Genomic DNA, 24,939 nt, shown 5'->3' on the forward strand with positions numbered 1-24,939 from the left:
ATCGATATTTTCATCGATTTATCGAAAGCATTACCAGCGTTACGGCGCAAAATTCAAGCTAGCAAACTGTTTAGATATTTTCTTTCCTTTAATACCAAAATAACTAAATAGTAAAATAAATAAATAACTGTCTTATTCCTATAAAAATGGGCTTTGAATGGAATCAGTGGTGGAAATTCAATTTTGTGCGTTGCCTGGCAACGAAAACCTCGTTTCATAGCAAACCAGTGGCAAGTGTCAAGCAAGCAGGTGCTCACAAAAAAAAAGGTTTATTTAGAGAAGACAAGATGAAATTTATTCCGCTGCACACGACAAACACGGCGATCGTGTACAAGAACTCGCTGTGCTCTTTTGCCTCGCTTTTGGTCCTGGCCTTCATAGCCCTTTCTGTGATGCTGCCCGTGCTGCTTGTGTCCTTGCTGAGTCCCTATTCTGGGATATCAGAATCGAGGGTGCTGTACGAGCAGCCGAATGTAGAGTTCAACTACGAGTACATATTCGTGGGCACAACGGACCAGGGAGAGTACGAGGAGGAGGAATCCCTGGTCGCCTGCAGCAGCTTCAGCAAGTTCAATGCACAAATGGAGAGTTATACGAATAGTTGCACCACCACCAGATATTGGACAGAGGATGTGGACTACGATGGCGTAACAGATCGGGCGCACTTTCAGCTGGAGCTAAAGGATGTGCCCACGCGATTGGTCAGCTTCAATCTGCTGGTCTTCTTTGATGCCGAACTGCAGCACAAGTGCGATCTATCGCCTCCGTCCGTGCTGGCCCATCAGCTACAGCTTCCCTTGCACGCTCGCCTCAGAAATGGACACATTCAGCTAAAGGGAGAGCTGCAGCTGAAGCAATACGTGGAGTTCACCTGTCCGTTTCCGGGACGCAACATCAAGACTCAGTTCCGCCAGGTTCACTTGGATACGAACTCTACCAACGGAAATATAGATCAGTTTAAGATGGAATCCCTGCTAGCGCAAGTCAAGGCGAATCCAGCTTATTTCCAGCTGGCCGTGCAGGAGACATACTACAGAGAAACGTCAGCGCGCTTGGAACCTGGTCTCATCATTGACCTGGAGCTGGACGTGCTCCAAGTTGCTGCTCGCTATCATCTTAGCATTTGGGAGCGGCTTGGACAGTTCTGGCTGTACTTCGCCTCCTTCTTCGGCATCTCGTTTTACATAATGAACAAGCTGAAGGACTTTCTCTTCGGACGCCACATTGTTCGCTCCTGGGAGATCATACCGTGGAAAAAGCTCTACTGACACCAATCGGGCGCCATTTTGGAGATGGACAACTTCTCGATTGGCGAATAACTTAAAGATGACTCTGCTTGGTTACCCAATGCAATTTCATTGTCAGTCAAATAATAAATATAACAAATGTACAGAGAATTTAAGAGGAGAGGAGAAGATCGGAAGGATCCGCCTACTTATCCCGGCTATTGGACATCAGGGCTAGGTTGCCAAAGGAAGATCCAGCGGACGCTGGCTCGGGGGTGGGGTCAAATGCACGGTTGTCCTCAAGGATGATGGTGGTGCGGGGATAGTGATCCAATTGCACGAACAGATAACGATACTCCAGTTTGCCACAGCCACTCTGTAAAAATTGTGGATTAGATAAATGAGGCCAATTAGTTACTCATCACGCCTACCCTACGGGACTCCAGCTGCACGGTGGCCTTGTTCCTCAAGCCCTGCACATAAAACTGCATTCGCATGTGGGGCTTTCCGTTGCGCTCATAGCTGGAGTGCGCCACATGCTGTCTGCGACCGCGCCTGGATGTCTCGCCGAATCCCTTGATGGGCGCACCAATTGCATCCTGCACCCGCGGATCTTCGACCACACGGCTCAACGCGTCCGCGTATATATTGTTCGGGCTCTCGCTGGAGAATAGCTCTCGGAATATGGCGAAGAACATCACGCAGGTCACCCCTAATCCGGCGATTATAATCGCCGTATAACTGGCCGTCTTAGTGTTCTCCTTGATCTTCTCGCCAATGGGGCGCACATCCGTGGACACCTGGGTGTTATCCTGTGACCGTTGAAGGGATCCGCCACCACCTACATAAATAATATAATAATTAGTTCAGATGTAACCGAATGAGAAGTTTGTTGCACAAACCGCGCGACGCTTCCTGTCGCAAATGTGGACTCCAGTGCATGGCAGCCGCACATTTTAGCCTGGCAAAGTTGGCGGGCAACAAATTCTGCCGCTGAGTGACCAAATTGCGCAATAAAGCTAGCCGTGACATCGTTCACGCCGAAATCTATGGTAAAAAACAAATAAATGTACTTTACGAAAAAAAGAATTCTAATCAGCTGTTTAGTTTTACGATAAAAATAGTGTTGTCACATTTTCACCAATTAGCGGGTTATCGAGCTATTCCCGATAAAATGGCAATAGCCAGCTAGAATACTGTTATTTTAATGAAAAAATTGTTGAAAATAAATGTTATATTTTTATGGTACACAGATAATATTACAAAGGAATCTTATATATTACAAATAAATAACTAGGTCAACGTATCTGTTCTTATATATTTCCCTTTCATACGTTTCAAAATCGAAGCTTATAGCTAAAAATCTATTACTTTCTTTAGCTTGAAAATGGCCATGTATCAGTGCGCTCGAAGGCTGGCAACCCTGCCATCTGTGACAGTAAGCTTTTTTTACGTCAAAAAGTCAGAAACCTGATAAATTAGGAGAAGTCCATTCCCCTCCAGAAGCCAGTTACTTCAAAGTTCGCCATCACGTCGCTTCCAACGCTCTTCGGTCGCATACTCAGACGCTACTGCGCGGTGAATACTAATCCCAGTAAGATCATGGTGGTCACACACAACGTCAAGGGATACGATGAATTCTCCAAGAAGATGGAGGAACTGGAGAACGGCAGCGAGCCGGTCCACGTCCTCTTCAGTGGCGGCAAGGACGAGAACGGAGAGAGCTGGTGCCCCTACTGCGTGAAGGGTAAGATTGCCCTGATCCCAATGCGGCTAACCGCAGCCCATCCGATTCCCAATCTCATTTACCACATTTGCAGCGGAGCCGGTGATACACGATGCTCTGAAGAAGGCCCCCGGCAACTCGCACTTCGTGCATGTGGATGTGGGCGAGCGAGCATAGTAAGTTAATACCACCAAACTGAAGAAAACAGCTGCGGTTAGTTAGATAAGCAGGAATTAATATTACATGCACTGCGAGACTGCGAACATCTGGTGGTTTCTTTGGTGCAGAATAATCGAATAACAAAAAACAAACTTAGTCATTTAGAATTCCGTACATATATGCATATATCCCACGTCATTCAGTTGCCAATACATTTTGGCAAAGTGATACTAGTCACTCAACCTCAACTGTACGATGATGAAATGAGCACTCGAGTGCTTATTCACACGCCGAGAACATTCATGATAAAAACAACCATTAAACACCGATAGCTTTACAATGCTCTTGAGTTGTATTCATGCCGCCTGTTATCACTGAACCGTGGTAAGCAATAAATTAACACTGTTTTCCTCTGCAGCTGGAAGGATTTGAACTGCCCCTTCCGCAAGGATCCCAACACGCATCTGATCTTCTTGCCCACTCTGCTCCGCTGGAAGCGGCCACAGCGTCTGGATGGCGAGCGCTGCTCCAATCAGGATCTCGTCGAGATGATGTTCGAGGATGAGGATTAAGTCGCATAGCTTACATACATATATTTTGGAACTTTACTCAAGTTGGAATACACAGAAGACACACCCACATTCAATTAAAGCGTCCCTCAGTAATTGCTCTTGTACTTCTTGATCTCCACCATCACGACGTGGATGTTCGTTAGCTGGGCGCGGGCATTGGGCGTGAGGAGCTTGTGGAAGCGGTGATAGTATTGCACCAAGCTGGCCAACGCGAGCTGCAGCAGCTGGGAGCCCGTCAGCAACGAGGGAAATGAGAGAAGTACCTCCCTGTTTAGCTCCTCCAGAGATTTCTTCCAGTTGGCCGAGAAGCTGGCGACCAAGGCCAGACTCCTTCGCTCCTGCTTGCGCAGCTCATCCATTTGTTCCTTCTCGAAGAAGTGCTCGCACTCCTTGACGAACTGAATAATGCCTCCGAAATGCGGGGCCAGGATCTCCTCGACATATTCCGCACTGCGGGAGTTGAGCTGCTCTCTGAATGCCTCCGCTTCCTTGGAGTTATCTCGCGTGTGCTCCATCAACACGCCCAAAACCAAATCGTAGTTGTTTATCAGATAGATGAGCTGATCCTTTCGCGTTGGAAATATTGCGGCCATGCGAAGGATGAAGCACTCAACTTCATTTTGCAGTTCCAGAAGCAGGCGGCTAACCAATTCATTAGGAAAATGCTCCGAGATTCCCACAATGGCCGCACTGAACTCTGCGTAGCGTCGTGTTATCTGCAAAGTATAAGTATTTTATTATGACAAGGCGTTTTGTTCAAACGAAATGGTTGTAAGTTATCTCTATTGTTCCCCTCTTGACTTTTAGAAAACTGGCGTTCCTTTGGTTCGTCAATTGTTTTTTTTTTTATATAAATCAAAAGTCACTATCAAAAATCAAAAGTCACTATCAAAATCGAGTTGACGTAGTCATTAAGATAATTTGTAACTTTAAATCGTATACTTACGTAGTGCGGTCCCAATTCCTTGTTGAACTTGGTTGGATCACAGTCATGTATGCTCTGGATATTCAAGCGGAATACTAGTTCGAAACGTGGCCATATAACCGCCTGCAGGGAGTCCCAGTATCTGAAATCAAAACATATATTCAATTGTGAACAAAAATAACGCCCATGAATAGACTCACTTATCCAATGCGGGAACACAGCGCTTGTGGCACATTAGCTGATAGCGGAAAATTAGATGGATGCACAGGAACATGGCAATGGTATCGAAACAGTCGTGTATGGAGGTCTCCAGATTTTTCTAGACTCAACAAACAGATATGATTAACATTTCGCGTGTAAAAACAATTGACTTACAATCATCAGAGTTAGGGTTTTGCCCATGATTTGATTGAACAAATCTTGCGCTTGAGTGCCGCGAACCATAAAAAACTCCGTGACAAATAGGTATTCCCGACAGGCGTTGTCTACTAGGGCGTATTGCTCCGACCGGAAGAGAGCTTCCACTGTGTACTGTTTAAAACTATAGATGTATCTCCTTTGTAATTGTATGTATCACATATCTTACTCGATTCTTTAGCTGCGCATGTGGCACTACAATTGGTGCCTCCAGCTGCTGGTTAAGTATATCGCCGCGCTTCCCTATTGTGAAAATGGTGCTCTTGTGCTTTAGACTCGTCATCTTGGAGAATAAACCTTTGGATGCATTATCCTCGATGCCCATCAGATCGTCTTTTGTGCAGGACTCCTCGAATTTAAGGCTCGTCAAGCGTGTGGAGTAACTCTGCACGAAAGTTATGATATAAATGGAAATATGCTTCCACAACTTCCACAAACAAACCAACCTTAAAATAGCTATAGTAAATTTTGCCCATCGTATCGATGTATTCGCTGCATATTTCCTGCGCCACATGCCGCTCGTTGGACAGGATGAACTCGAAGAAGAATTTGTGCTTCAGCATGGCGTTCTGTGGAATCTGGTAGTTTGTCATGGGCTTCCGGAACTTGTAAATTTGCTCCAGCAGATAAGAGCGAATCTTGGCCATAGCTTTCAGTCGTAGTTTCTGCAGGACATCGCTCACATCGCTGGTGGACTTGGACTCGTTGAAGCTGAGCTCCTTGACCAATGAGAGTTTGTGATTTAGGACATTCAACTGTGTGTTAAAATCCCGCTCGGTAACCGGAGTTTCCATTATTATGTTGATCATCTCCTCGGACACGGCCATGTCCTCGATAAACTGGGATAACTGAGCCTTGACCGACTGACGATTGGTCAGTTGGAGGGACATGGATACGGATTTCCTTTGCAGCTGCGTGATCTCAGTGCTGATGTTGTTTAAAACGCTCTGGAAGCTCATCAGCATATTTTCCATGCGCTCCAGGACATCGTCGCAATCGTTTATCTGATTGTGCAGGTTGGCTATATTCTGCGACTCCGCTATATAGTCTGGTATTCAAAGGGAGATCATTAGAGCTAATTTTGCATATGGAACGTAGTGCTCACCCTCTATGGACTTATTCTCAACCTCCTTAAACTCCTTTTCAATCTGTCGTGAATACTGGCGCAGATCCGTGGTGTTCTTCAGGATCTCCCGCACCTCCTCGTTGTCCAGTTGTTCCGTCATTTGCGGGGACGGCACCTCGGCCATTATTATTTTCCAATTTAAAGGTATTTTTCCCAATTGTTTTCCTCAACTACCAACAAAAAAAAGTATGTCATCAAACAGCTGTTTTTGTTATCGGAGTGAGATGTGCTTTTGGCACACGATAGTTACGATAATTGAACTATTTTAAATATTAACTAAAATTGGCGATGAGAAATATACGCTAAAGACAATCAGTTTATATTAAAACTGTCTTAACAAATATACTTTTAATAAAATAACTTTTTGGGTACAAATTGTTATTGATTTAAACACACTTACTGCAAAGCAATCAATGAGTTTCTTTTCTAATACAACACTGGACTTGTGCCTCTTATACACAACCAATTTTACAACATAAGCCCACATTTATTTTTAAGCAATAAAAGCTTAACTATCGCGCTCCCAGAACTTGCGAATTAACAGCTGTTTGGACTATCGATACACAATTGGAGAGTATGCCCCCATTGGCAGCCATCGAGAACAGATAATATCGAAAGTATCGAAATAGAAGTTTACGCGAAGAGAAGGAAACACATAGCGAAAAAGAACGCAAAAAGTAAAGGTTAGCGAAATCTATGCGACGAAGATGACCAGTTTCCGCAAGCGCACCGTGCAGAAGCCAATCCGGGGCACCCGCACCTCGCCGCACACGGCGCAGGTGATCACCTCCAGCGGAAATCCGTACTTGGACGTGGTCATTGGCGGCGGTCTGCCATTGGGTTCGATCTGCCTGATCGAGGAGGATCGCTTCATGACGCACGCCAAGGTGCTGGCCAAATACTTTCTGGCCGAGGGCGTGATCTCCAAGCAGGAGATATTTCTGGGTAGCCTGGACGACATTCCGGCCGAGATGCTGCGTCGTCTGCCCAGACCACTGACCGACCAGGAATCGATGGAGCAAAGCGAGGTGCAAGCGCTGGGAGATGGTGGCGCCGAGAATGGCCTTAGGATCGCCTGGCGGTACAATGATCTGCCGCTGGTGAATTCCGAACATGCCACAGCCAAGATCGGACACCATTTCAATCTGATGGAACAGATGGACTCCATGATGCTCTACAATGTCAAGACTACCTTGTGGGACGATAGCCCCAAGCATCTGGACATCGTCATTGACGAGGAGTTCTCCAAGAGCAGCTCCCCGACCACTCCGCTGCTGGAGCAGCAGCCCGTGGAGGATGCCCCACCGATTCCGGGCGCGGAGATCGCTCCGCAGGAGAAGATACCAGCCCAAGAGGATGAGAACTCTGTCAACAACAATAATAACAACAACAACAGCAGCAGCGTGACCAGTAGCACAAAAACAGGCAGCCAGGAGTCGCAGATGCAGGTGTTCCACAACCCTCGGTACAAAGGACTGCTCAACGATATTCAACAGCTGCTGCGTAACGAGAGCTTCGTCGCTGGGACGAAGAATAACCTGTGCCGCGTCTGCCTGACCTCGTTGGGATCGCCGCTGTGGTACGACGAACACTTCGGCGAGGATCTGATCAAGTTTCTCACGCTGCTGATGGCCAGTGTGCGGAGCTGCAACTCCGTGTGCCTGATCACGATGCCCATGCACCTGATTGCCAAGTACGATGCCAGCCTGGTGCCCAAGATCCGCCAACTGGTGGACTATGCCATCGAACTGGAGTCGTTTGCCGGTTCGGAGCGTGAAACGCACCCAGCCTTCAAGGAGTACAGTGGCCTGCTCCATTTGCACAAGATGTCGGCCATCAATACGCTGGCCGTGCACATGCCGGAAACCCCGGACCTGGCCTTCAAGTTGCGCCGCAAGAAGTTCATCATCGAAAAGTTCCATCTGCCGCCGGAGCTGCAGGAGTCATCTGCCAAGCCGGACAATTGCATCTCTGGTCTACTGAGCAATTCCAATGCCACAGCCTCGCTGGATTTCTAGCTGTCAGCGGAATTAGAAACTAAGTGCGCGTATGTAACCACGAAACAACTAAATTGCATAATAATAAGCCAAGTAAATGCATTAATATATCAGCCCTGATTTTGTACCATTTTGAAAACAAACCGCTCTTCTCGTCTTATCGTTTATCGATTGCCCTGCACTGCGCACAGCTGTTCGTTTGGTTATCGGTTTGTGTTTGGACACGGGACGCCTAAAATGTAAACATGTCGGAGTTCCATCGTATTTTTAGGGATTTAAGGGTGTACTACGAGCCGCATGTGCGATGGGTGGATGTGGAGGAGTGGTTGTACGGCGAGGATGCCGAGAACGATGTGCTGCAGCAGCGAGCGGAGAAGTTCTGGTCTATGGCCATGTGCATGCAGGATAGTGGCCACCAGGAGACACAGCTGCAGTTGCTCCGGGACTTATCCAGCGTCATACGAGCCATAAGAGAAGAGAACCAGGCCAGCTATAGCAACACCCACGATAATTGGTCCAGTTTAATTGGATTTTCTCCAGCGGTTGGCTACCTCGCGTACGTATACTCGCTTGTGAGCCTGGCCATTTTGCCCGAGCATGTGCAGCAGGCTGCTCCGCAGCAGCTGAATGAGAATATCAATCTGCAGCTAGCCCTCAATGCGGCTAGCGCCTACCTGCTCACTCTGACCATTCCTGGCGCCAAGGTTTTTGGCGTCTTCGACGAGGATGTGATCGAACAGGTTCTCAAGATCTTCCGGCTTCTGGAGGTGAACAATAACAAAAGCGTACGCGCCACCATCATCTGGATGTTCTTCCTGACCATCTGCGATGACCTGAAGATCGTCTTTCGCTACGTGCACTTCAAGGAGCACCTGAAAACGCGCGACAGGATCATTCGCTGTCTGCTGGAGGTGCTCTACATGAACTTTAAAGTGGGATATCAAAATTCAGGTAAGTGTTACCCTGTTACCCATTATGTTATACGTATTAAGTAACTTTAAATTTAAGAACAAGCAAAGACAAAATTCGAAATTACTGCTAACATTAATTATTGGCGGCAAAACTAATTGTTTGACAAGTAGTTACCTATTGCTGAATCAACTACCAAAGAGTAGGAACAAACAATGTTCCTACAATGTTTAGCCAGTTTATTTATAGTTTAGCTTAGTTGCATGAATTTTATTTTTTGAGAAATTCCGCGGCCGATGACAAACTTCTTTGCCTATCGATTGTCTGTGATTTCTCGCGAACAGCTGATTTAGCTGGGTGTGTACACACTGCCGTACACTTTACGACCTGAAGATTATACAAACAAGTGCTAAAATAAATGAAAACCTACGGGAAAATTAACGTTAATTGGGGCAAATAAAGATCTCACCATGATGCGCAGTCTTTGCGCCCTTCGTGGGCAGTGCCAGCAGCTGTTCAGAAGCTCCATCCGCCCTCAAAACTCAGTCCATAAGTCACAACAATTTCGGCGCATGAAATCTACGGATTCTCCGGAGGAAGCCGCTCGTAAATTGCGCGCGAAATCCACACTCTACTACATAACCGCCGGCGGAGTGCTGATCGTGGGCCTGAGCTATGCGGCTGTGCCGCTGTACAGCATCTTTTGCCAGGCGTACAGCTACGGAGGCGCCACCACGCAAGGGCACGATGCCGAAAAGGTGGAGCACATGAAAAAGATCGAGGATCGGGTGCTGAAGATACGCTTCAATGCCGACATTGGATCCTCCATGCGCTGGAACTTCAAGCCGCAGCAGTACGAGATCAAAGTGGCTCCTGGCGAGACTGCTCTCGCTTTTTACACGGCGCGAAATCCCACGGATAAGCCGGTAATTGGCATCAGCACGTACAATGTGATCCCCTTTGAGGCGGGCGCGTATTTCAACAAAATCCAGTGCTTCTGTTTCGAGGAACAGCAACTGAATCCACACGAGGAGGTGGACATGCCCGTCTTCTTCTACATTGATCCTGAAATCATGGCAGATCCGGCGCTGGAGACCTGTGACACCATCACCCTTTCGTACACCTTCTTCGAGGCCAAGGAGGGTCTGAAACTGAACTTCCCCAGCTATGCAAAGCCTCATGCGGCAAGTGCGTGAAGGGAAAGTGCTTAGGTCTTTGTTTTAAAACAATAAATATTTGTTATACCTGAAATTGAAAATGTTCCAGTCATTATGTATGCTAGTTCTTCTTCATTAAGCTTTATGAAATGCTATGCTTTAAAAGTTGGTAAAGAACTTGTTTTAAACTTATTAATCAAATGAAGGAAACTTAAAAAAAAATTGAAACAATTTCCAACTGAAATACATTTAAATCCACCAAAATCGATAACAAGCGATAACAGCACGGTTTGAGAGGCGCCACAGCTGATGCAGTTTGAGAGTCACTCCATCTGGAGCTGGAAAAGAAGGAGGCAGTTTATTAATAGATAACGCCGAATCTGATTCTCCGGCGCATTTCAAACGAACCGGACGCTTCCGCTTCGCCAGATTGTGTACTGTGACCCCTTTGAACCCAGCGTTGCCTTGAATCGATGACGTGGAGATGAATAAACAAGTTATATTCGGCCTGCTCCTCGCTTGCATTTTGGTGCGCATTTCAGGACAGGATGAGGAGGATTACCAGGAGTCGCCAACGGTACTGATTGCCCTGCTGGTGCGCAACAAGGCGCACATACTGCCCATGTTCCTCAGTTATCTGGAGCAGCAGGACTATCCCAAGGAAAGAATAGCAATTTGGTTAGTAAAGTGAACTCATTAAGATATGAAAATGAGAATTGCGAATCTTACCTGTGGTTTCGAAATATCTCAGGTTGCGCTGTGATCACAGCAACGATGACAGCATAGAGCTATTGCGGCAGTGGCTGGACAACTCGGGGGATCTCTATCACAGCGTAAGCTACGAATTTAAGCCGGAGGAGCAGAGTTTTGTCAACGAGACTTCACCGTACGAGTGGCCCGCATCGCGTTTCAAGCACCTGATCGCCCTGAAAGAGGAGGCCTTTCAGTATGGTCGCGATATTTGGGCTGACTACGTGTTTTTCCTGGACGCCGATGTCTTGCTAACTTCGAAAGATTCGCTGAAAGTCCTCACCCGCCTCCAATTACCAATTGTGGCTCCCATGCTGATCTCGGAGAGCTTGTACTCGAATTTCTGGTGCGGCATGACGGAGGACTACTACTACAGGCGCACGGATGAGTACAAGGAAATCTATCATGTGAAAAAGCAAGGCAGCTTCCCAGTGCCAATGGTCCACACAGCCGTTTTGGTGAACATGAACCACCGAGCGGTTAGAAATCTCACCTTCGATAGGAACAAGCTGGTGGAAATGCAGAAATCCCGACAGCAAGAGCCACTGTACGATGGACCAGCCGATGACATCATTGTGTTCGCCATATCGGCCAACAGTTCGGGGATTCCCTTGCACATCTGCAACGACATAACCTTTGGTTATATACTGCAGCCATTGGAACCAGGCGATACCTTGGACCACGACGTACAACAGCTGGTGAACCTCAAGAGCATTATGGTCAATGAACTGGGTGCAGTGCCTCCACTGCTCGACTACTACAAACATTTGGAAAAGAAACCGGAGAAGAGCAAGCTCTCCTTGGATCGCATATTTATGATTAATCTGAAAAGACGACCCGAGCGGCGGGAGAAAATGGAGCGGCTGTTCGACGAGATCGGAATAGAGGCGGAGCACTTCCCGGCCGTTGATGGCAAGGAACTGAGCACGGAGAGGCTGCTGGAGATGGGCGTACGATTTCTGCCCGGCTACGAGGACCCATACCATCATCGGGCGATGACAATGGGCGAGATTGGCTGCTTTCTGAGCCACTACAGCATCTGGGTGTTGATGGTGCGCAAGCAACTGAAGGAGGTGCTCATTCTGGAGGACGATATACGCTTCGAGCCGTATTTCCGACAGAACGCAGTCAGAATCCTCAACCAGGCCAGGAATGCCGCGCACTACGACCTCATTTACTTTGGTCGCAAGCGTTTGAAGGATGAAAGCGAGCCGGCGGTGGAGAACGCGGATAATCTGGTGCACGCCGGCTACTCCTACTGGACACTGGGCTATGTTATATCACTGCAGGGTGCACTGAAGCTGCTGGCCGCCAAACCGCTGGACAAGCTCATACCGGTCGATGAGTTTCTGCCCCTGATGTTCGATCGTCATCCGAACAAAACGTGGACGGAAGCCTTTCCCAAGCGGAATCTCGTGGCCTTCAGCGCCTCGCCGCTTCTGCTGTATCCCATTTACTATACTGGTGAATCGGGTTACATATCCGACACCGAGGACTCGCAACAAATCAGCGTGGAGACGAGCGAAGAGGGCGAGGCCAGGCTAAAGAGCGATCGAGAGCAGGTTTTCGATCATGAGCAGGAATTCAAGCTCAATCCGGAACTGAAGCTCGGCGAGAGCTTGTCCAAGAGCCACCAGGAGCTGTAGATTCCTGCAGCTACCGAACAAAAACCATGCCAAATTTTTGACTAGACTAAGTTAGTGCTAGCTTAACAACTGCCAAATGTGCCTTTAACCCAAATCCACCAAAAATATGATACAACGATTGCTAGTTTAAGTTATAGTTTTGATTAGCCGACCTAATATTTTGTGCAATTCTTCCGAAAATGTTCCTAAATGACAAAAGTTTGTTATCTAAAAGATAGCACAAGTAGTAGTAATGTATGTATGATGTTTCGACTTTGTAACTTAAATTTAAACAACCAGTTTTGGTCCTAGAAGCAATATATCCTTTGGAATATACGCACGCACCTCAAAACTGTAGATCAGTGGAATAGTTGCACAAGTTATTGGCCAAAAGCAAACGATAGACTAATATTTCAGCAACATGCCATTGTCCTAGCCATTAAGTAGGTTCCAAACATTATATAAACTCTGACTTTATTCCGCTCACAAGTGATGTGCAAACAGTAAACACTTAAGATTTAATTTTACCCACTTATTGTCCCTGTTCTACTGACCCATCGCTCCGCGCATGAACAGGTTCTTGACGGGCGGCAAGTTCTGTGTCAGCTGCAGACCCAAGCTGCGCAGCAAGACCACCGGACTGAACTGCGTGGCGTAGAGCGTGTGCAGGCCATGCACGCCCAGCATGATGGGCACATTCTTGGCCAGACACTTGCGCTCGTACTTGATGAGATGCTGCTTGTCGCCGAGCTTGAAGCCGGCGTATGCACCGGCTGCCAGCGATTCCACCAGATACCGCACATCGCTGAAGCCCAGATTGACGCCCTGGCCGGCGAGCGGATGCACTCGATGGGCGGCGTCGCCCACCAGAGCGGCTCCATTGCAAACATACGACGAGGCGTGCAGAAAACCGAGTGGAAACGTGGCACGCGACTTGTCCAGCACGCCGCACACCCGTGGCGGATACTGCACCTGGTGCTGGCTGCCATTGTGTCCGAACAAGGAGTTCAGCGCCTGGACAGCCTTGTCTGCGAGCTCCACGCGCGGATACTGCCGGCAGAAGGCTTCGTTGAGGGCGTCGACGAATTCCGTGGGTGGCAGGGCTTGCAGCATTTTGGCCTGCTCGTTGGTGGTGCTCCAGACCAGGGAGCTCAGCCTGTCCGTTAGGGGTAGCAGTGCCACTGGTCCGTTGGGGAGGAACCTCTGCCACGCCACGGAATTATCACAGGCATCTTCGCCGAGTTCCAGCGTAGCCACCAGGCCCATGCGGTCGTAGTTAAGGGAAAACACATCCACGTTCATCTCCTTTCTGACCACGGAATTGGCGCCATCCGCTCCGATGAGCAGATCGCAGGAAAAGGAGCGTCCATCCTGTAGCTGCAGCTCGGAGAGATTGGAGTTGGAGTCCCTGGGCAGGCGAACGCACTGGATTCTGGCCTTGTTGAGGATCTCCACATTGGGCGCTTCCTTGACCCGCGCATAGACCGCATCCAGGATCAAATCGTTCTCAATGATGCAGGCCACATCGCTGGCAAAGTTATCGTGCTGGAACTGGATCAGTGCATCCGTATTGGACTCCCACACCTGCATCTGCTTGACGGGCTTGTAGCGCGCCGACTCGATGTGCGTCCACGCATCTATGGACTTGAATAGCTCAATGGAGTTGTGATTGATGGCGGATACGCGATTCTGGTATGGCCCAGTGGGATTAAATCCCCGGAACTCGGGCGCACCCTCCAGCAGCAGCACCTTCTTGTCCGCCAACGTCGGGTTCTTGGCCAGAGCGGCGGCCAATGTGGTGCCCACCAGTCCGCCGCCTCCAATGATTATATCAAAGTGCTCGGTAGCCGCCGATTGTGAGGATTCTCCGCGGTTTGTGGTCATGTCAGTGGTGGATTTGCTGGCCAGCAGGCGGGCGGACAGAAGACGCACCTGCCCCGTCGTAGCCAACGCTCCTTGGATACGTAGAACACCCAACATCTTACGGAATTTCAAAAGTTTCTCGTAATTCCACGATTATTTCATTATTTTCCCCGTCCGCTAGAGATGCGCCAAAAAACAATGCACTTATCGATTCTTTGCCTTTTACATGCTGGCAATGCTGCAAGAAAAATATCGAGTTTTCGATTATTTTTTAACGAGCTTTTAAATTTTGAAACTAAAATGAACTTTAAATTTAATTTAATGCATTTTTAGGTGCTCCCGGCCTGCATGGCAAATGTTTTGAGCTCTTCTCGGAGATAGCCAATGAGCACAATGGGGATGTCTACAAAACTCTACACCTGATAATGCGACAAACCTTTCCGATGCATGTTTATACGGATAGTCCCCAGATGATTGCGGCTGGACGCCGTGGAGCGATGCAAAGTGGGGAGCACATATCGGACTGGTTTATCCAGCTCATAGATAAGTATCCCGACATCGTCAACCGCATCCTGCGCTTTTACATCGAGTGCGTGGTGTCCAACCCCATTAAAGTGGTGAGTACATGTAAAATCCTCTGAAATAATCATAAAGTAATATAATATATCATTTTAGTGGAAAACCCACGACGAGAAGGTGGCTATAGGCTATGCAGCCAAGTACGACCGCGTACTGTTCACCAAGTGCAACAAATCTTGCGCAGATTACGTGCTGGAGGCCGTGAAAGCCGACGATGCTGTGGGCATTCAAATTCGTGCTCTCGATCTGATCGAGAAGATCCTTTTGCAGGAAAGCGAGGTGGAGTGGAGCATCTTCCGCCACGAGGTGTCCGACGTGCCCAGAGAGGTGCCGCTCCTGAGGGAGGTGTTGCGTTGCCTCAACGATCGTACGTTGACTGTGCGCCGGAAGGCGTGCCAAGTGCTCATCCTGGCTCTGAGACAAGGATCACCGATGACGAAAAAAATTCTGCAGGAAAGCATTCGTTTCGTTCAGTTCGATGATACGGATGTGGAAGCTTTGGCTGAACCCTCTGCCCAGCAAAACGAGCTGCGTTTCGAGAAGCCCGGAATTGTGCAGTATGCCTTCAGTTTCCAGGGACATGAGCAACTGGAAACGGAGGTCAAGAACTTGCCCCAAATGGTGTACCAGCGTTTTCTGGCCGCGGATAATGGTTTGGCGCGTTCCGCTGGCATAGCTCTACTGGAAAGACTGGTCCTAGTCAATCCCCTGATCATCTATAACACGAATTTTGTGAAGGAAACCTCCTTGCTGGCCGTGGATCGCTTGTCTTCGGTGAGAAAATCTGCACTGGAGACCATAGAAACCCTGCTGGAGGCCTACTCCAATTGTTTCGCCCTCATTTGCGTGTACTGCCGGATTTGGGCTTGCCTAATGAGCGATGAGGATGTGGCGCTCCAGAAACTGGCCATTTCGGTAGGTTAACACTTTGTATGTTTATAAATATACTAAACTTTGTAACTTCCTTGCAGAGCTTCGATAGAATAGTCTTGAAAAACATTCAACCACTGGAGTATTCAAACGAAGCCAAACACTTTATGCCCTGGCGAATCATCAGCACCCTGCTGATGACGCAACCAAGAGCTTATCTTCAAGAGAGATTTGCTGTTTTACTGGAACGGGAATCCATAGTAACGTAGGTTATAGCATTGCTAGGATCTGAAGGATTATAAGCATCCCCTAACATTTTTGCAGACCCAGACTGGTAAACGTGATTATCTCCCACTTATCCACGTCCATGGCCACCGATGCCTGGGGACTGCTGCTCTTCCTCTCCAGCCGCATCAGCAACAACATGGACGCGCTGATTGGCATTTTCAATGGCCTCTCCTCCTACAACATGAAGTCCAATCAATTTCTGGCGCTGCAGCTCATCATTGGCTGCCTGAGGAACTTCTCCAAGCCGGCTCTCAATCAGCTATTCCAAAGACTACTGAATGCCCTGCGCACGGGCAGCATTTGGCTGGGCATCATCTCGAGTGCCGTCAATCTGCTGAACCAGATCCATCATCTGTCTCACAGCCAGTCGCCTACGATTGCCGCCGAGATGCCATACTGGCAGCTCAGTTTGCTGGAAGATCTCGTCGAGGGCATTCTGAGCAGTGCCCAAAATTTCCAGGAGGAATATGCCCGGCTGCAGTGCCTGCTGGGCGCCTATACCGAGCTAATTGTGATGGTGCCCCAGGATGTGGACAATAGGATCGTGAGCATCGTGTTTAAATACCTGCAGGAGTGCACCAAGCTCTGTGAGTCGGAATTCGATTCGGATAACGAGCGCATGACCAACTGGATGATTGTGATAGCCGGTCGCTTGTCCCTGCGAGATAATCATCTGGCCAATAGTGCATCCAAGCTGTACATAACCATACTGACCAAAAACGACAGACCTCAGATCATCAATACCACTTTGATAGCGCTCAACGATCTCGGCAAGAAGCATCCATCAATTCTAGAGAGTAACTTTCAGGCGATCTTGTCGAAACTACAATCGAAATTCGCCATGACCCGGGTGCGCACCTTTCGCTGCGTCAAGGATGTGATTCTGTCCGGGAATATTAAGCTCAAGGGTCCCATTCTCATATCCATGCTGGCTAGCCTGGTGGACGAAAGTGCCGAGGTGGCCAGGGAGGCGGATGCCTTCTTCACTCGCTACAAAAGGTTGTACAACAAAATGTTATTCGATCACTGCCTGAAGGAGTGCCCCTTCGATCTGAATGACCAGGCTATATTGAGGGGCGTGAGAACGAATGAGAACTACAAGTCACCACTGAAGGGTTCACAAATGGCCAAAAATCGTAGGCTGCTCTACAATCACATTATGTCCTCGGTGGACGAGAACGTGCTGTTGCTTTACTTCGGTCAACTAAAACTGCTGGCAGGTGAGTTAAGTTGTCTTATACTCCAAGTAGATATGCTGAGTATATATTCTTCTTGCAGAAAAGACCAGAGACAAGGCTTTCATCAACAATCCCGACGCCCTGATTGTGGTTCAGGACATGCTCTTCATCATGCGCCGCATTTGCTATTGCACCAAGGGAAAGGGAAAAGAGAAGAACTCGCGTGGCGAGGGCGACAATAGCGATGAAGGTGAAGATGGGCCATTAGAGCCAGCAGCTCCGCCAACTAGACCAGAAGCTGGCGAGGCAACAGGCAGAGGAAGAGGGCGAAAGGCGGACATGTCCGAGGAGCCAGTATGTTAATCTAACTGATTAACTTTTACCCCTCGAACTACATGTTTAAATTCCTTTGCAGCTCAAGGAACTGGAACGCTGTCTTCGCTATGTGGAGGAAACCCATCGCAACATGGCGTCCGTCATGAGTCCCGAGCTCAGTCACACCTTTGAATCCTTTTGCCGAGCGCTGGCCATGCGATTCCCCAACTACATTGAGTTCGCCCAGCCCGCGCAATTTTGGCGCAAGTTTCGATCCGCGGCGAAAGCTCCGAGAGCGAGCAGAAGCAAGCGACGACGCTTGGAGGAGGGCGAAGTCGAGACCCACGAGGAGCAGGAGTCGGAGAGCGACAGTGACAGTGAGCTGCCGCTGGACAGGCACAAGACCGCGCCGGCTGCCTCCCGTTTGTCCCAGAGGAAAACCAGCTGCGATATGCTTGTCACCGAACTGATTTTCCAGCCACCCGATTGGTAGTTTCCATTCCCGCGACCTTGCACACTGAATTTCTGAATTATTTAGTTATACACAAATCGAATATTGTATTATTTTGCATTATAAAATGTACATATGTATCTAAAGCCAAAAATTGAATTGGCTATTGTACCAGCAAGTTATTCTTGACCTTTAAACTATTAAATAAGCCATCTTGACATTTTGAGTTAACAATATTCCTTGCTGTACTCGCACATCTTCTCCAAGATGTTCTTGTAGCCGCGCAGAAACTCTTCGAGCACCAGCTGGCACACTTGGAGCTCGTTCAGGCCCAACTGCTCGGCCTCCGTGGCCTGGATGAGCATGCACTCCAGCAGAGCGGCGTTCACCGGCTGCACGAAGAGATTCCGCTCCTTGCGATCGTCCTGCAGTACCGGAATGATTAGATTGACGGGCACCAGCGTCTCCGCCGGTTGCTTCACTGCCCTGGCTGGAGTGGCGGCAGTTGCTATGGGTTGTGAGATGGGTATGGGATTAATGTGACTACTAGCCATCGGCGGTTTGCCATCTGCTAGGACAAACTTTGTCGGCGTCATTAGCGCCTTGCCGGGCAACGCCAAAGTGGATGCCCCCACCTGGAGCACCTTGCCCTGGACATCGATGCCCGCCTTGGCAGCTGCGGCTGCTGCCTTGGCGCTCATCGCAGCCGCTTTCTGCCTTTTCACAGCGTTGGAATTCTTGGCCACCGAGTTGGGGTCCACCAGCTCGCGCACCACCGTGTTCCTGCAGGCTAATAACAGGGTATATGTATGAGTGGCTTAGGGTATATGTTTATAGAAATGAAATCCTACCAGTGCATCGACAGAACTTGGTGCAGATGGCCATGGACTGGTAGCAGTCGCAGTAGTTCTTGATGCACTGCGACCGCTTGCAGGAGCACCCCTTCACGCCACCTGCTCCTTGGCCCTTGCCCCTCCTGCCCTGCACAGTTTTTTTCCTGGGCGATGACATGTTGCTGCCTTAATCTCTTCCAGAAACGAACTGAATGACAGCTCAGCCAGTCAGAAACTCCAACAAAAAAAAATAGCATGGAAAGGATGGCAACCCTTATATATATGTATGTATAAATAAAACAGCAATGTTGTGGGCACTAAACTATTAAAGCTTAGATAAAGTATTTATATGTCGTACTGGTAATAAAGTTAAAATTTGTTAAGTACCAATCGTTTAACAAGTGTCTAGTTTATATCGTTATAACATAGATAATTTCCTTTGGTGTCTACATAATATGGCATGGCATTAAGTTATGATATTGTTCTCCTCTACTCGTTTAGTCCTACGATAATTGAAAGCTATTTTATATTATAGATGTAATAAAAAGAGTTACATTGTTAATTGATATCAATGGTAATTGCTTTCATATATATTCTGTCGAGTGATTTGGCAGCAAAAACCACTTCCCCTTCTCAAAATTCTCCTTTTGATTGGCGTTTTAGTACTTAAATTACTTAATTGGAATGAAGTGCAGTGAATTTCCCGCCAAAAACTCGACATTTGGGCGCGCATTTTCAAAAATATCACTATCAAAACGATATATGCAGTGTGTAAATGTGTGCAGCAGAAGACTTCTTAACAGTTGGAAAGTAATTGAGTGGCCTGCAATCGTTGCTATTGCTTCTAAAGTAACTAGGATTATCTCCGCCGCGCTCCGAACCAGCTCCACTTGGTGCGCTCCTAGCATATGGTTCCATTGAGCAGCTCGTAGCAGTTGGGCGGCGATGCTGGCGAGGCTGCTGCCGCCGCCTCCTGCCGCGTCTTCAGAAAGTTGCCCACCCAGTGGGCCGTGAGATCCAGATATTTCGTTCTCGAGCCCGGATTGTAGTCCAGGAAGCCGGCGCGCGGCACCACCTCCTCGATCTGGCTGCCATCCGGCCAGTTGTTGTAGCTGGCTATGTTGATGAAGCCCACGTGGTTGAGAATGGCTGTCCGCCAGGCCACGCCATAGTACTGCAAGCAGAAATGTATTAGTATTCGCCTTTTTCTGGCACTCCAGTTGATGGCTGCTCCTTCACCCGTCCATTGCTGCGATGCCGCTGGATGTCTCCGTGTCGCGGGAACTTGTTCCTCTCCGCGAATCCCGGCCCCACCGTGGGCACAAATAGCATCTTGTAGGACAGCGCAAAGGACTTCAGATACGACCAGTTCTTCCAGGTGCTGGCGAAGACAGCTCCATTGCTGGGCAGCTTGCTGTAGAAGCCATCGAAGCACAACCTCCGCAGGACATCGGCATGGCTTTTGAGCCTGGAGAGAAACGGAAGGATATATAGGATCACCTAGGAGAATCTAAGGCACCCTCCACCTTATGTGTCCAATGAATAAGGCATCCAGAATCCTTCGCAGGCCATCCGGTTCCACCAGCGACGGCGATCGACACAACAGCCTTCCCAGACTATCACTCAACTTGTAGGCATTGCTGACGTAGAGAACCGGCAGGGAGACACCTCTCGACTTGCTCCATACCTTGTAGAATCCAGCTAGGCTGGTGTACGTGGCAATCTCCTGCAGCTGCTGCCGCACAAACTCCACGCTCTGATTCCCGGCCACACTGAGCTCGAAGGTCACGCTGAGATTGTGCTGCGGTGCCAGTTCGAGGATCTGATGCAGCAGTGCCGCCTCCCCGGGTTTGCCACCGGAGAAGTTCAGGATGAGCACTCCGATGCCACAGCTGCGTATATTCTCGAAGTGCTGGCCAAGCAGCGAGGCACTGGGCTTGTATAGACCCAGTGCTGGATAGAAGGCGGTGTTGAGGATTCGCACTGGTCGCGGCGTGGTCAGTGGCACATCGTTTGGGTGCTCCGCTGGCGGCGGAGGCGGCTTCTTCGACTTGTACCACGGCACCGGGGCAGTGTAGAATATGTGCACGGCGCTGATCACCACATCCAAAATGGTGCGCGACTAAACACGGTGTACATTTTAAGATTTTTCACCCTCTTCGACTGGACTGGACACTTACAGACTGCTCCGCCTCGTGGTCCCGCTGCTGCTGCTGCTTCATCAGATCGATTTTGCTCTGAATGATGCGCTCCTTGATCTTCTGCTCGTCATACTTCTCGGGCACAATCACTCCGTTCTCCCGCTGCGGCTGGAGCAGCGCCACGGCCACCGGCGGTGGCTTCTCCGCCACTTGGGGCTGATCCCCGGGCCTGTAGGCGCGTGCGATGAAGCGCTCGTCCAGCAGCAGTTCGATGGCCGCATTGCGTCCGCTGGAGCCCAGCACTATGATGGTGATGACCAGCAGGGCGACGATGGCCAGCAGGAGTAGGATCTTCAGCTTACGCCGCGTTTTCACATACTTTTTCAGCAGCATTTTCGCACGCGTGCATTTTCTCACATTGTTTGGACGTCCTCGTTGCTTTTCGTCCCCCGTTTTCACTTCCTCCACCCACAAGCCCTTCTCTTCCTGTCGCAATGCAGCTGCCGGAAGCTCCTGGCCATTGCGCATGTCCTGAAACGGACACACTAAACTATGCCCAGCGAGTTCCCAATTTCCATTTCACCATTAAAGCATAAACTAGTTTGTTTGTTTTTGGTTTTTGTTTGTGATTTGTTTTATAATATTGTACATGTTAATATTGCTAAGTTATTTCAAGGAATATGCCCCGGAAATATGCAGAACTATTTCGTATAAATTCTAATAAAGTAGTTTGAACGGAAATGCGAAACAAAAAGTATGTTAGAATCCATTCCCAAAATAAATACATTACTTATAACTCCGCTTCTGTTTGTCAACACATTGTCTGAATAGTTTTTATTTAGTTATAAAGTAGGGTTTTAAAAAAGGTTTTAGTTTTGTATCTATTCGAAGTGCATTTTATCTTACGCAGTACTGTTCTGTTCCAATTATCATGCACCTTCGACGTCTAGCGTCCCTCAACTGGAAAAGAAAATCAAGTTAGCACTGCTGGTGGATCGGATTACTCATCATTGCAACTCACTGTATGTAGAGAGATCGATTTCCTCGGGCAGCTCACTGATGTTCACATCGAAACGATCCTGTACTTCGTTAAGTATCTTGGCGTCGTTCTCGTCCGAAACGAAGGTGATCGCCAGTCCCTTGGTGCCGAAGCGACCGGCACGGGCCACGCGATGCAAGTAGGTGTCGGAATCCTCGGGCATGTCGTAGTTGAACACGATGTTCACGCGCTCGATGTCCATGCCGCGGCCAAAGAGATTGGTGGCCACCAGAATGCGCTTCTGGAAGTCCTTGAACTGCTGGTAGCGATTCAGACGCTCCTCCTGGGTCATACCACGATGGATGCCGATGGCGGGAAAGTTCTGCTCCGTCAGCAGCTGCGACAGCGCCACGCAACGTTGCACAGACTTCACAAAGATGACCACCTAGGACAGGGATAATCAAGTAAGTGGTAAATAATAGTTAAGACCGCCGAATGGCCTACCTGATTGAACTCGAGCACGTCGAGCAGTTCGAACAGCTTCTTGTTCTTCTCGTTCTCCTTCAGATTGACATAGTGCTGCTGCAGTCCGTGCAGCGTCAGCTTGGCCTCATCGTCGACGTAGACCTCCATGGGCTGGATTTGGGAAATAGAATGTGGCGCATTTTAAAGGACACAATTAGAAGGGGTACAGAGAAATCGAACTTAGACTAGGCTCGCCTCGGAACATACAACAATATGCATAGAATATTCTACATACGGCCACGCTACCACCACATCTCATTAACTAGTCTCTGAACTGCTCCCGAGGATCGACGATCGCTCTGAGAAGTGTGCGGATTACAGATGAGCGGCCTATCGCATCGCATTCGCTCTGGATTGATTCACCTCGTCTCATCGGCCAGTCGGCGGGATCTTTGCTGTTTGCTTGTAGTTTTATTCGGATATTGGTTTTTGCTAGCGTTGGTATTGTTAAATCTTTTGCGATTTTAATTGATGCATTCAGCGGTTACTGGTTGTTTATGATTTTGCAACGGTTGCCAATTTCCACGATTAACCATTTAGAAAATGGTGTCCGGTAGTCATTAACTAAGTTTTTCGATACGAGTTATGCTCACAGAGCGCTGGACGTTTGATTGTACGCGTTTAACCATTTGCAAGATGGTGGTTGACTTATACGGGGGGGATCAAGAGAGTTCGATATCGCGTGGCATTAACAAAATAATAACTAATTGTCGTGATAGCGGTGGATGCGAGCTGGAGAAGTACGAGCATTTTGGTTATGAACACGTTGATATTTACATCTTGCATGAACTTTTTGCAAACGGGACGAATGTCCTTGCTCAATGTGGCAGAGAACATCATCACTTGTTTGCCGTGCGGCGTGCTACGGAAAATCTCTTGAACGTCACGACGCATATCTAAAAGAATGGTTTGATGGTTAGTAAAACGTCCGTCATTTGGTGATGATTAGCCAACTTACCCAGCTGCTCCAGCATCTTGTCGCACTCGTCGAGAACAAAGTGCTTCAAAAGCTTCAGATTGAGTTTCTTGTTGCGAATGAGGGCGAGAATTCGGCCAGGGGTGCCCACCACAATGTGCGGGGTGCCGCTCTTGAGGGTCTCCTCGTCCTTTTGAATAGCCATTCCTCCAAAGAAGACAGCAACCTATAAAGAAATTCCAAGTTAACATTCAACTTCTGCAAACGTATACCGAACTTTTTGTGTGCCACATATGGATTAAAACTCACCTTGACTGTGGGCATGTACTTGGAGAATCGCTCATACTCCTTGCTGATCTGGAAGGCCAGCTCGCGGGTGTGGCACATGACCAGGACGTGGCAGGTGTTGTTGTCCGACGGCTCCAGCTGCTGCAGCGTGGCCAGAACGAAGACGGCGGTCTTGCCCATACCGGACTTGGCCTGGCAGAGGATGTCCATGCCCAGTACGGCCTGCGGAATGCACTCGTGCTGAACTGCAAGCGGAGAGCATCGTTAGCGACTGTACCTTTAGCCACTCCAGGTGGAGTGCAAGTACTCACCCTCCGAGGGATGCTCGAAGCCGCAGTCCACGATGGCGCGCAGGATCTCCGGTTTCAGGAGGAAATCACGGAAGCCGGAACTGTGAATGGACACGTAGGTGCCCTTGACATCCTTTTTGGGCGCCTCCTGGTTCTCGACCGCAGTGGTCTCGGTCTGCTCCTCATCCTCGTAGTCCAAAAGATCGTCATTGTCGGCCATTTCTGCGGCTTGCTTACCTTTAACTAGTTATCGACTATAAATTCGCAGCTAAAAGCTGTGGAATAAAATGCGTGCGACTTGGTAAGTTACATGTGTTTGTAAAAGAAAATGCCGCTTTTTTTTTTGCGGAACCGGTGCCGGCGTTCCATCCGCCATTTTGTTTTTTCACCGCACCGCATTGCATGTATTTCGAAATAAAACGAAATACCCATTACAAGCGGCGATTTTTTAAGTGCACTGTGATTTTCCGTGCTAAACTCACCTTCTGTGCACGTTTTCACTTTAAAATACAGCTTTTAAAGTGAAATTGACTGTTTAAGAATGTTTAACGTGATGCGAAGGAAAAAAACAGCGCAGAGCAGTGTGACCGTGTTTCGTTTAAGAACTCAAGCGAGCTGAACTGGGTAATATCGTTAAGTTATCGATAGTTGTGCACAACAAATGCATTTGTAAGTTTCAACTAAAAACTTTTCATAAAAAATATGCATTCTAACGCTTTAAATTAAACTGGCTTGTTGAGCTACAAATTGTTTTTTTTTTTATATCAATTTAGGGTCAAGCTGTTTTAGGCCTCTTTCTAGTGCGGCGCTTGGTCACACCAGGCATGCCGAATG

At 48.5% G+C, this 24,939-nt stretch overlaps 12 protein-coding genes across 12 annotated transcripts; 6 read left to right on the forward strand and 6 right to left on the reverse strand.

The window, feature by feature from the left end:
* The first annotated feature begins 238 nt into the window (after positions 1 to 238).
* On the forward strand, positions 239 to 1,397 carry LOC6613483 (transmembrane protein 231). Its single transcript, XM_002037916.2, has one exon. It carries the CDS (start codon positions 288 to 290, stop codon positions 1,266 to 1,268), a length of 981 nt encoding a protein of 326 aa, XP_002037952.1. The 5' UTR covers positions 239 to 287; the 3' UTR covers positions 1,269 to 1,397.
* On the reverse strand, positions 1,337 to 2,336 carry LOC6613484 (mitochondrial import inner membrane translocase subunit Tim21). Its single transcript, XM_002037917.2, has 3 exons — positions 2,129 to 2,336; positions 1,658 to 2,067; positions 1,337 to 1,602 (listed from the first exon to the last, which is right to left on the reverse strand). The coding sequence occupies exons 1-3, from the start codon at positions 2,256 to 2,258 to the stop codon at positions 1,432 to 1,434; spliced, it is 711 nt and encodes a 236-aa protein (XP_002037953.1). The 5' UTR covers positions 2,259 to 2,336; the 3' UTR covers positions 1,337 to 1,431.
* Positions 2,337 to 2,694: 358 nt separating this feature from the next.
* Positions 2,695 to 3,776, forward strand: LOC6613485 (thioredoxin domain-containing protein 17). The gene is made up of 3 exons (XM_032716899.1): positions 2,695 to 2,973; positions 3,047 to 3,128; positions 3,530 to 3,776. Exons 1-3 carry the CDS (start codon positions 2,829 to 2,831, stop codon positions 3,681 to 3,683), a joined length of 381 nt encoding a protein of 126 aa, XP_032572790.1. The 5' UTR covers positions 2,695 to 2,828; the 3' UTR covers positions 3,684 to 3,776.
* On the reverse strand, positions 3,690 to 6,275 carry LOC6613486 (vacuolar protein sorting-associated protein 52 homolog). Its single transcript, XM_002037919.2, has 7 exons — positions 6,131 to 6,275; positions 5,472 to 6,073; positions 5,195 to 5,410; positions 4,984 to 5,139; positions 4,809 to 4,927; positions 4,630 to 4,750; positions 3,690 to 4,399 (listed from the first exon to the last, which is right to left on the reverse strand). Exons 1-7 carry the CDS (start codon positions 6,273 to 6,275, stop codon positions 3,770 to 3,772), a joined length of 1,989 nt encoding a protein of 662 aa, XP_002037955.1. The 3' UTR covers positions 3,690 to 3,769.
* A 319-nt stretch (positions 6,276 to 6,594) lies between these two features.
* Positions 6,595 to 8,261, forward strand: LOC6613487 (putative elongator complex protein 4). The gene has a single exon (XM_002037920.2). It carries the CDS (start codon positions 6,859 to 6,861, stop codon positions 8,167 to 8,169), a length of 1,311 nt encoding a protein of 436 aa, XP_002037956.2. The 5' UTR covers positions 6,595 to 6,858; the 3' UTR covers positions 8,170 to 8,261.
* An 84-nt stretch (positions 8,262 to 8,345) lies between these two features.
* On the forward strand, positions 8,346 to 18,351 carry LOC6613488. The gene is made up of 7 exons (XM_002037921.2): positions 8,346 to 9,099; positions 14,786 to 15,069; positions 15,128 to 15,946; positions 16,003 to 16,166; positions 16,226 to 17,409; positions 17,468 to 17,721; positions 17,783 to 18,351. Exons 1-7 carry the CDS (start codon positions 8,394 to 8,396, stop codon positions 18,173 to 18,175), a joined length of 3,804 nt encoding a protein of 1,267 aa, XP_002037957.1. The 5' UTR covers positions 8,346 to 8,393; the 3' UTR covers positions 18,176 to 18,351.
* Positions 9,412 to 10,308, forward strand: LOC116800662 (cytochrome c oxidase assembly protein COX11, mitochondrial). Its single transcript, XM_032716880.1, has one exon. The coding sequence runs from the start codon at positions 9,528 to 9,530 to the stop codon at positions 10,251 to 10,253; it is 726 nt and encodes a 241-aa protein (XP_032572771.1). The 5' UTR covers positions 9,412 to 9,527; the 3' UTR covers positions 10,254 to 10,308.
* On the forward strand, positions 10,545 to 13,111 carry LOC116800655 (glycosyltransferase 25 family member). Its single transcript, XM_032716800.1, has 2 exons — positions 10,545 to 10,892; positions 10,966 to 13,111. Exons 1-2 carry the CDS (start codon positions 10,699 to 10,701, stop codon positions 12,608 to 12,610), a joined length of 1,839 nt encoding a protein of 612 aa, XP_032572691.1. The 5' UTR covers positions 10,545 to 10,698; the 3' UTR covers positions 12,611 to 13,111.
* LOC6613489 (ubiquinone biosynthesis monooxygenase COQ6, mitochondrial) lies at positions 13,047 to 14,638 on the reverse strand. Its single transcript, XM_002037922.2, has one exon. The coding sequence runs from the start codon at positions 14,567 to 14,569 to the stop codon at positions 13,136 to 13,138; it is 1,434 nt and encodes a 477-aa protein (XP_002037958.1). The 5' UTR covers positions 14,570 to 14,638; the 3' UTR covers positions 13,047 to 13,135.
* Positions 18,267 to 19,207, reverse strand: LOC6613490. The gene is made up of 2 exons (XM_002037923.2): positions 18,985 to 19,207; positions 18,267 to 18,923 (listed from the first exon to the last, which is right to left on the reverse strand). Exons 1-2 carry the CDS (start codon positions 19,142 to 19,144, stop codon positions 18,361 to 18,363), a joined length of 723 nt encoding a protein of 240 aa, XP_002037959.1. The 5' UTR covers positions 19,145 to 19,207; the 3' UTR covers positions 18,267 to 18,360.
* A 67-nt stretch (positions 19,208 to 19,274) lies between these two features.
* On the reverse strand, positions 19,275 to 21,584 carry LOC6613491 (glycoprotein endo-alpha-1,2-mannosidase). The gene is made up of 4 exons (XM_002037924.2): positions 21,147 to 21,584; positions 20,493 to 21,088; positions 20,206 to 20,434; positions 19,275 to 20,140 (listed from the first exon to the last, which is right to left on the reverse strand). The coding sequence occupies exons 1-4, from the start codon at positions 21,498 to 21,500 to the stop codon at positions 19,868 to 19,870; spliced, it is 1,452 nt and encodes a 483-aa protein (XP_002037960.2). The 5' UTR covers positions 21,501 to 21,584; the 3' UTR covers positions 19,275 to 19,867.
* A 320-nt stretch (positions 21,585 to 21,904) lies between these two features.
* Positions 21,905 to 24,699, reverse strand: LOC6613492 (ATP-dependent RNA helicase WM6). Its single transcript, XM_002037925.2, has 8 exons — positions 24,588 to 24,699; positions 24,127 to 24,380; positions 23,837 to 24,060; positions 23,570 to 23,753; positions 23,389 to 23,507; positions 22,591 to 22,722; positions 22,129 to 22,531; positions 21,905 to 22,067 (listed from the first exon to the last, which is right to left on the reverse strand). The coding sequence occupies exons 2-8, from the start codon at positions 24,323 to 24,325 to the stop codon at positions 22,054 to 22,056; spliced, it is 1,275 nt and encodes a 424-aa protein (XP_002037961.1). The 5' UTR covers positions 24,326 to 24,380; positions 24,588 to 24,699; the 3' UTR covers positions 21,905 to 22,053.
* Positions 24,700 to 24,939: the final 240 nt, after the last annotated feature.

Source organism: Drosophila sechellia, chromosome 2L (assembly GCF_004382195.2).
Source record: "Drosophila sechellia strain sech25 chromosome 2L, ASM438219v1, whole genome shotgun sequence".
NCBI classification, from domain to species: domain Eukaryota; kingdom Metazoa; phylum Arthropoda; class Insecta; order Diptera; family Drosophilidae; genus Drosophila; species Drosophila sechellia.

Coding starts and splice junctions, on each gene's coding strand:
- LOC6613491 (XM_002037924.2), bottom strand. CDS start 21,500: ATGCTGCTGAAAAAGTATGTGAAAACGCGGCGTAAGCTGAAGATCCTA. Junction 21,089..21,146: donor ACCACGAGGCGGAGCAGTCT/GTAAGTGTCCAG, acceptor CACCGTGTTTAG/TCGCGCACCATTTTGGATGT. Junction 20,141..20,205: donor GGCATCGCAGCAATGGACGG/GTGAAGGAGCAG, acceptor TTCTGCTTGCAG/TACTATGGCGTGGCCTGGCG.
- LOC6613490 (XM_002037923.2), bottom strand. CDS start 19,144: ATGTCATCGCCCAGGAAAAAAACTGTGCAGGGCAGGAGGGGCAAGGGC. Junction 18,924..18,984: donor CAAGTTCTGTCGATGCACTG/GTAGGATTTCAT, acceptor CCCTGTTATTAG/CCTGCAGGAACACGGTGGTG.
- LOC6613485 (XM_032716899.1), top strand. CDS start 2,829: ATGGTGGTCACACACAACGTCAAGGGATACGATGAATTCTCCAAGAAG. Junction 2,974..3,046: donor GTGCCCCTACTGCGTGAAGG/GTAAGATTGCCC, acceptor CCACATTTGCAG/CGGAGCCGGTGATACACGAT. Junction 3,129..3,529: donor GATGTGGGCGAGCGAGCATA/GTAAGTTAATAC, acceptor TTTCCTCTGCAG/CTGGAAGGATTTGAACTGCC.
- LOC6613489 (XM_002037922.2), bottom strand. CDS start 14,569: ATGTTGGGTGTTCTACGTATCCAAGGAGCGTTGGCTACGACGGGGCAG.
- LOC6613483 (XM_002037916.2), top strand. CDS start 288: ATGAAATTTATTCCGCTGCACACGACAAACACGGCGATCGTGTACAAG.
- LOC116800662 (XM_032716880.1), top strand. CDS start 9,528: ATGATGCGCAGTCTTTGCGCCCTTCGTGGGCAGTGCCAGCAGCTGTTC.
- LOC6613486 (XM_002037919.2), bottom strand. CDS start 6,275: ATGGCCGAGGTGCCGTCCCCGCAAATGACGGAACAACTGGACAACGAG. Junction 5,411..5,471: donor TTTACTATAGCTATTTTAAG/GTTGGTTTGTTT, acceptor ACTTTCGTGCAG/AGTTACTCCACACGCTTGAC. Junction 4,751..4,808: donor TGTGTTCCCGCATTGGATAA/GTGAGTCTATTC, acceptor TTTTGATTTCAG/ATACTGGGACTCCCTGCAGG.
- LOC6613492 (XM_002037925.2), bottom strand. CDS start 24,325: ATGGCCGACAATGACGATCTTTTGGACTACGAGGATGAGGAGCAGACC. Junction 24,061..24,126: donor CTTCGAGCATCCCTCGGAGG/GTGAGTACTTGC, acceptor CTCCGCTTGCAG/TTCAGCACGAGTGCATTCCG. Junction 23,754..23,836: donor AGTACATGCCCACAGTCAAG/GTGAGTTTTAAT, acceptor ATTTCTTTATAG/GTTGCTGTCTTCTTTGGAGG.
- LOC6613488 (XM_002037921.2), top strand. CDS start 8,394: ATGTCGGAGTTCCATCGTATTTTTAGGGATTTAAGGGTGTACTACGAG. Junction 15,947..16,002: donor TCCAGAAACTGGCCATTTCG/GTAGGTTAACAC, acceptor ACTTCCTTGCAG/AGCTTCGATAGAATAGTCTT. Junction 17,722..17,782: donor CGGACATGTCCGAGGAGCCA/GTATGTTAATCT, acceptor ATTCCTTTGCAG/CTCAAGGAACTGGAACGCTG.
- LOC116800655 (XM_032716800.1), top strand. CDS start 10,699: ATGAATAAACAAGTTATATTCGGCCTGCTCCTCGCTTGCATTTTGGTG. Junction 10,893..10,965: donor AAGGAAAGAATAGCAATTTG/GTTAGTAAAGTG, acceptor GAAATATCTCAG/GTTGCGCTGTGATCACAGCA.
- LOC6613487 (XM_002037920.2), top strand. CDS start 6,859: ATGACCAGTTTCCGCAAGCGCACCGTGCAGAAGCCAATCCGGGGCACC.
- LOC6613484 (XM_002037917.2), bottom strand. CDS start 2,258: ATGTCACGGCTAGCTTTATTGCGCAATTTGGTCACTCAGCGGCAGAAT. Junction 2,068..2,128: donor GCGACAGGAAGCGTCGCGCG/GTTTGTGCAACA, acceptor TTATTTATGTAG/GTGGTGGCGGATCCCTTCAA. Junction 1,603..1,657: donor TGCAGCTGGAGTCCCGTAGG/GTAGGCGTGATG, acceptor CAATTTTTACAG/AGTGGCTGTGGCAAACTGGA.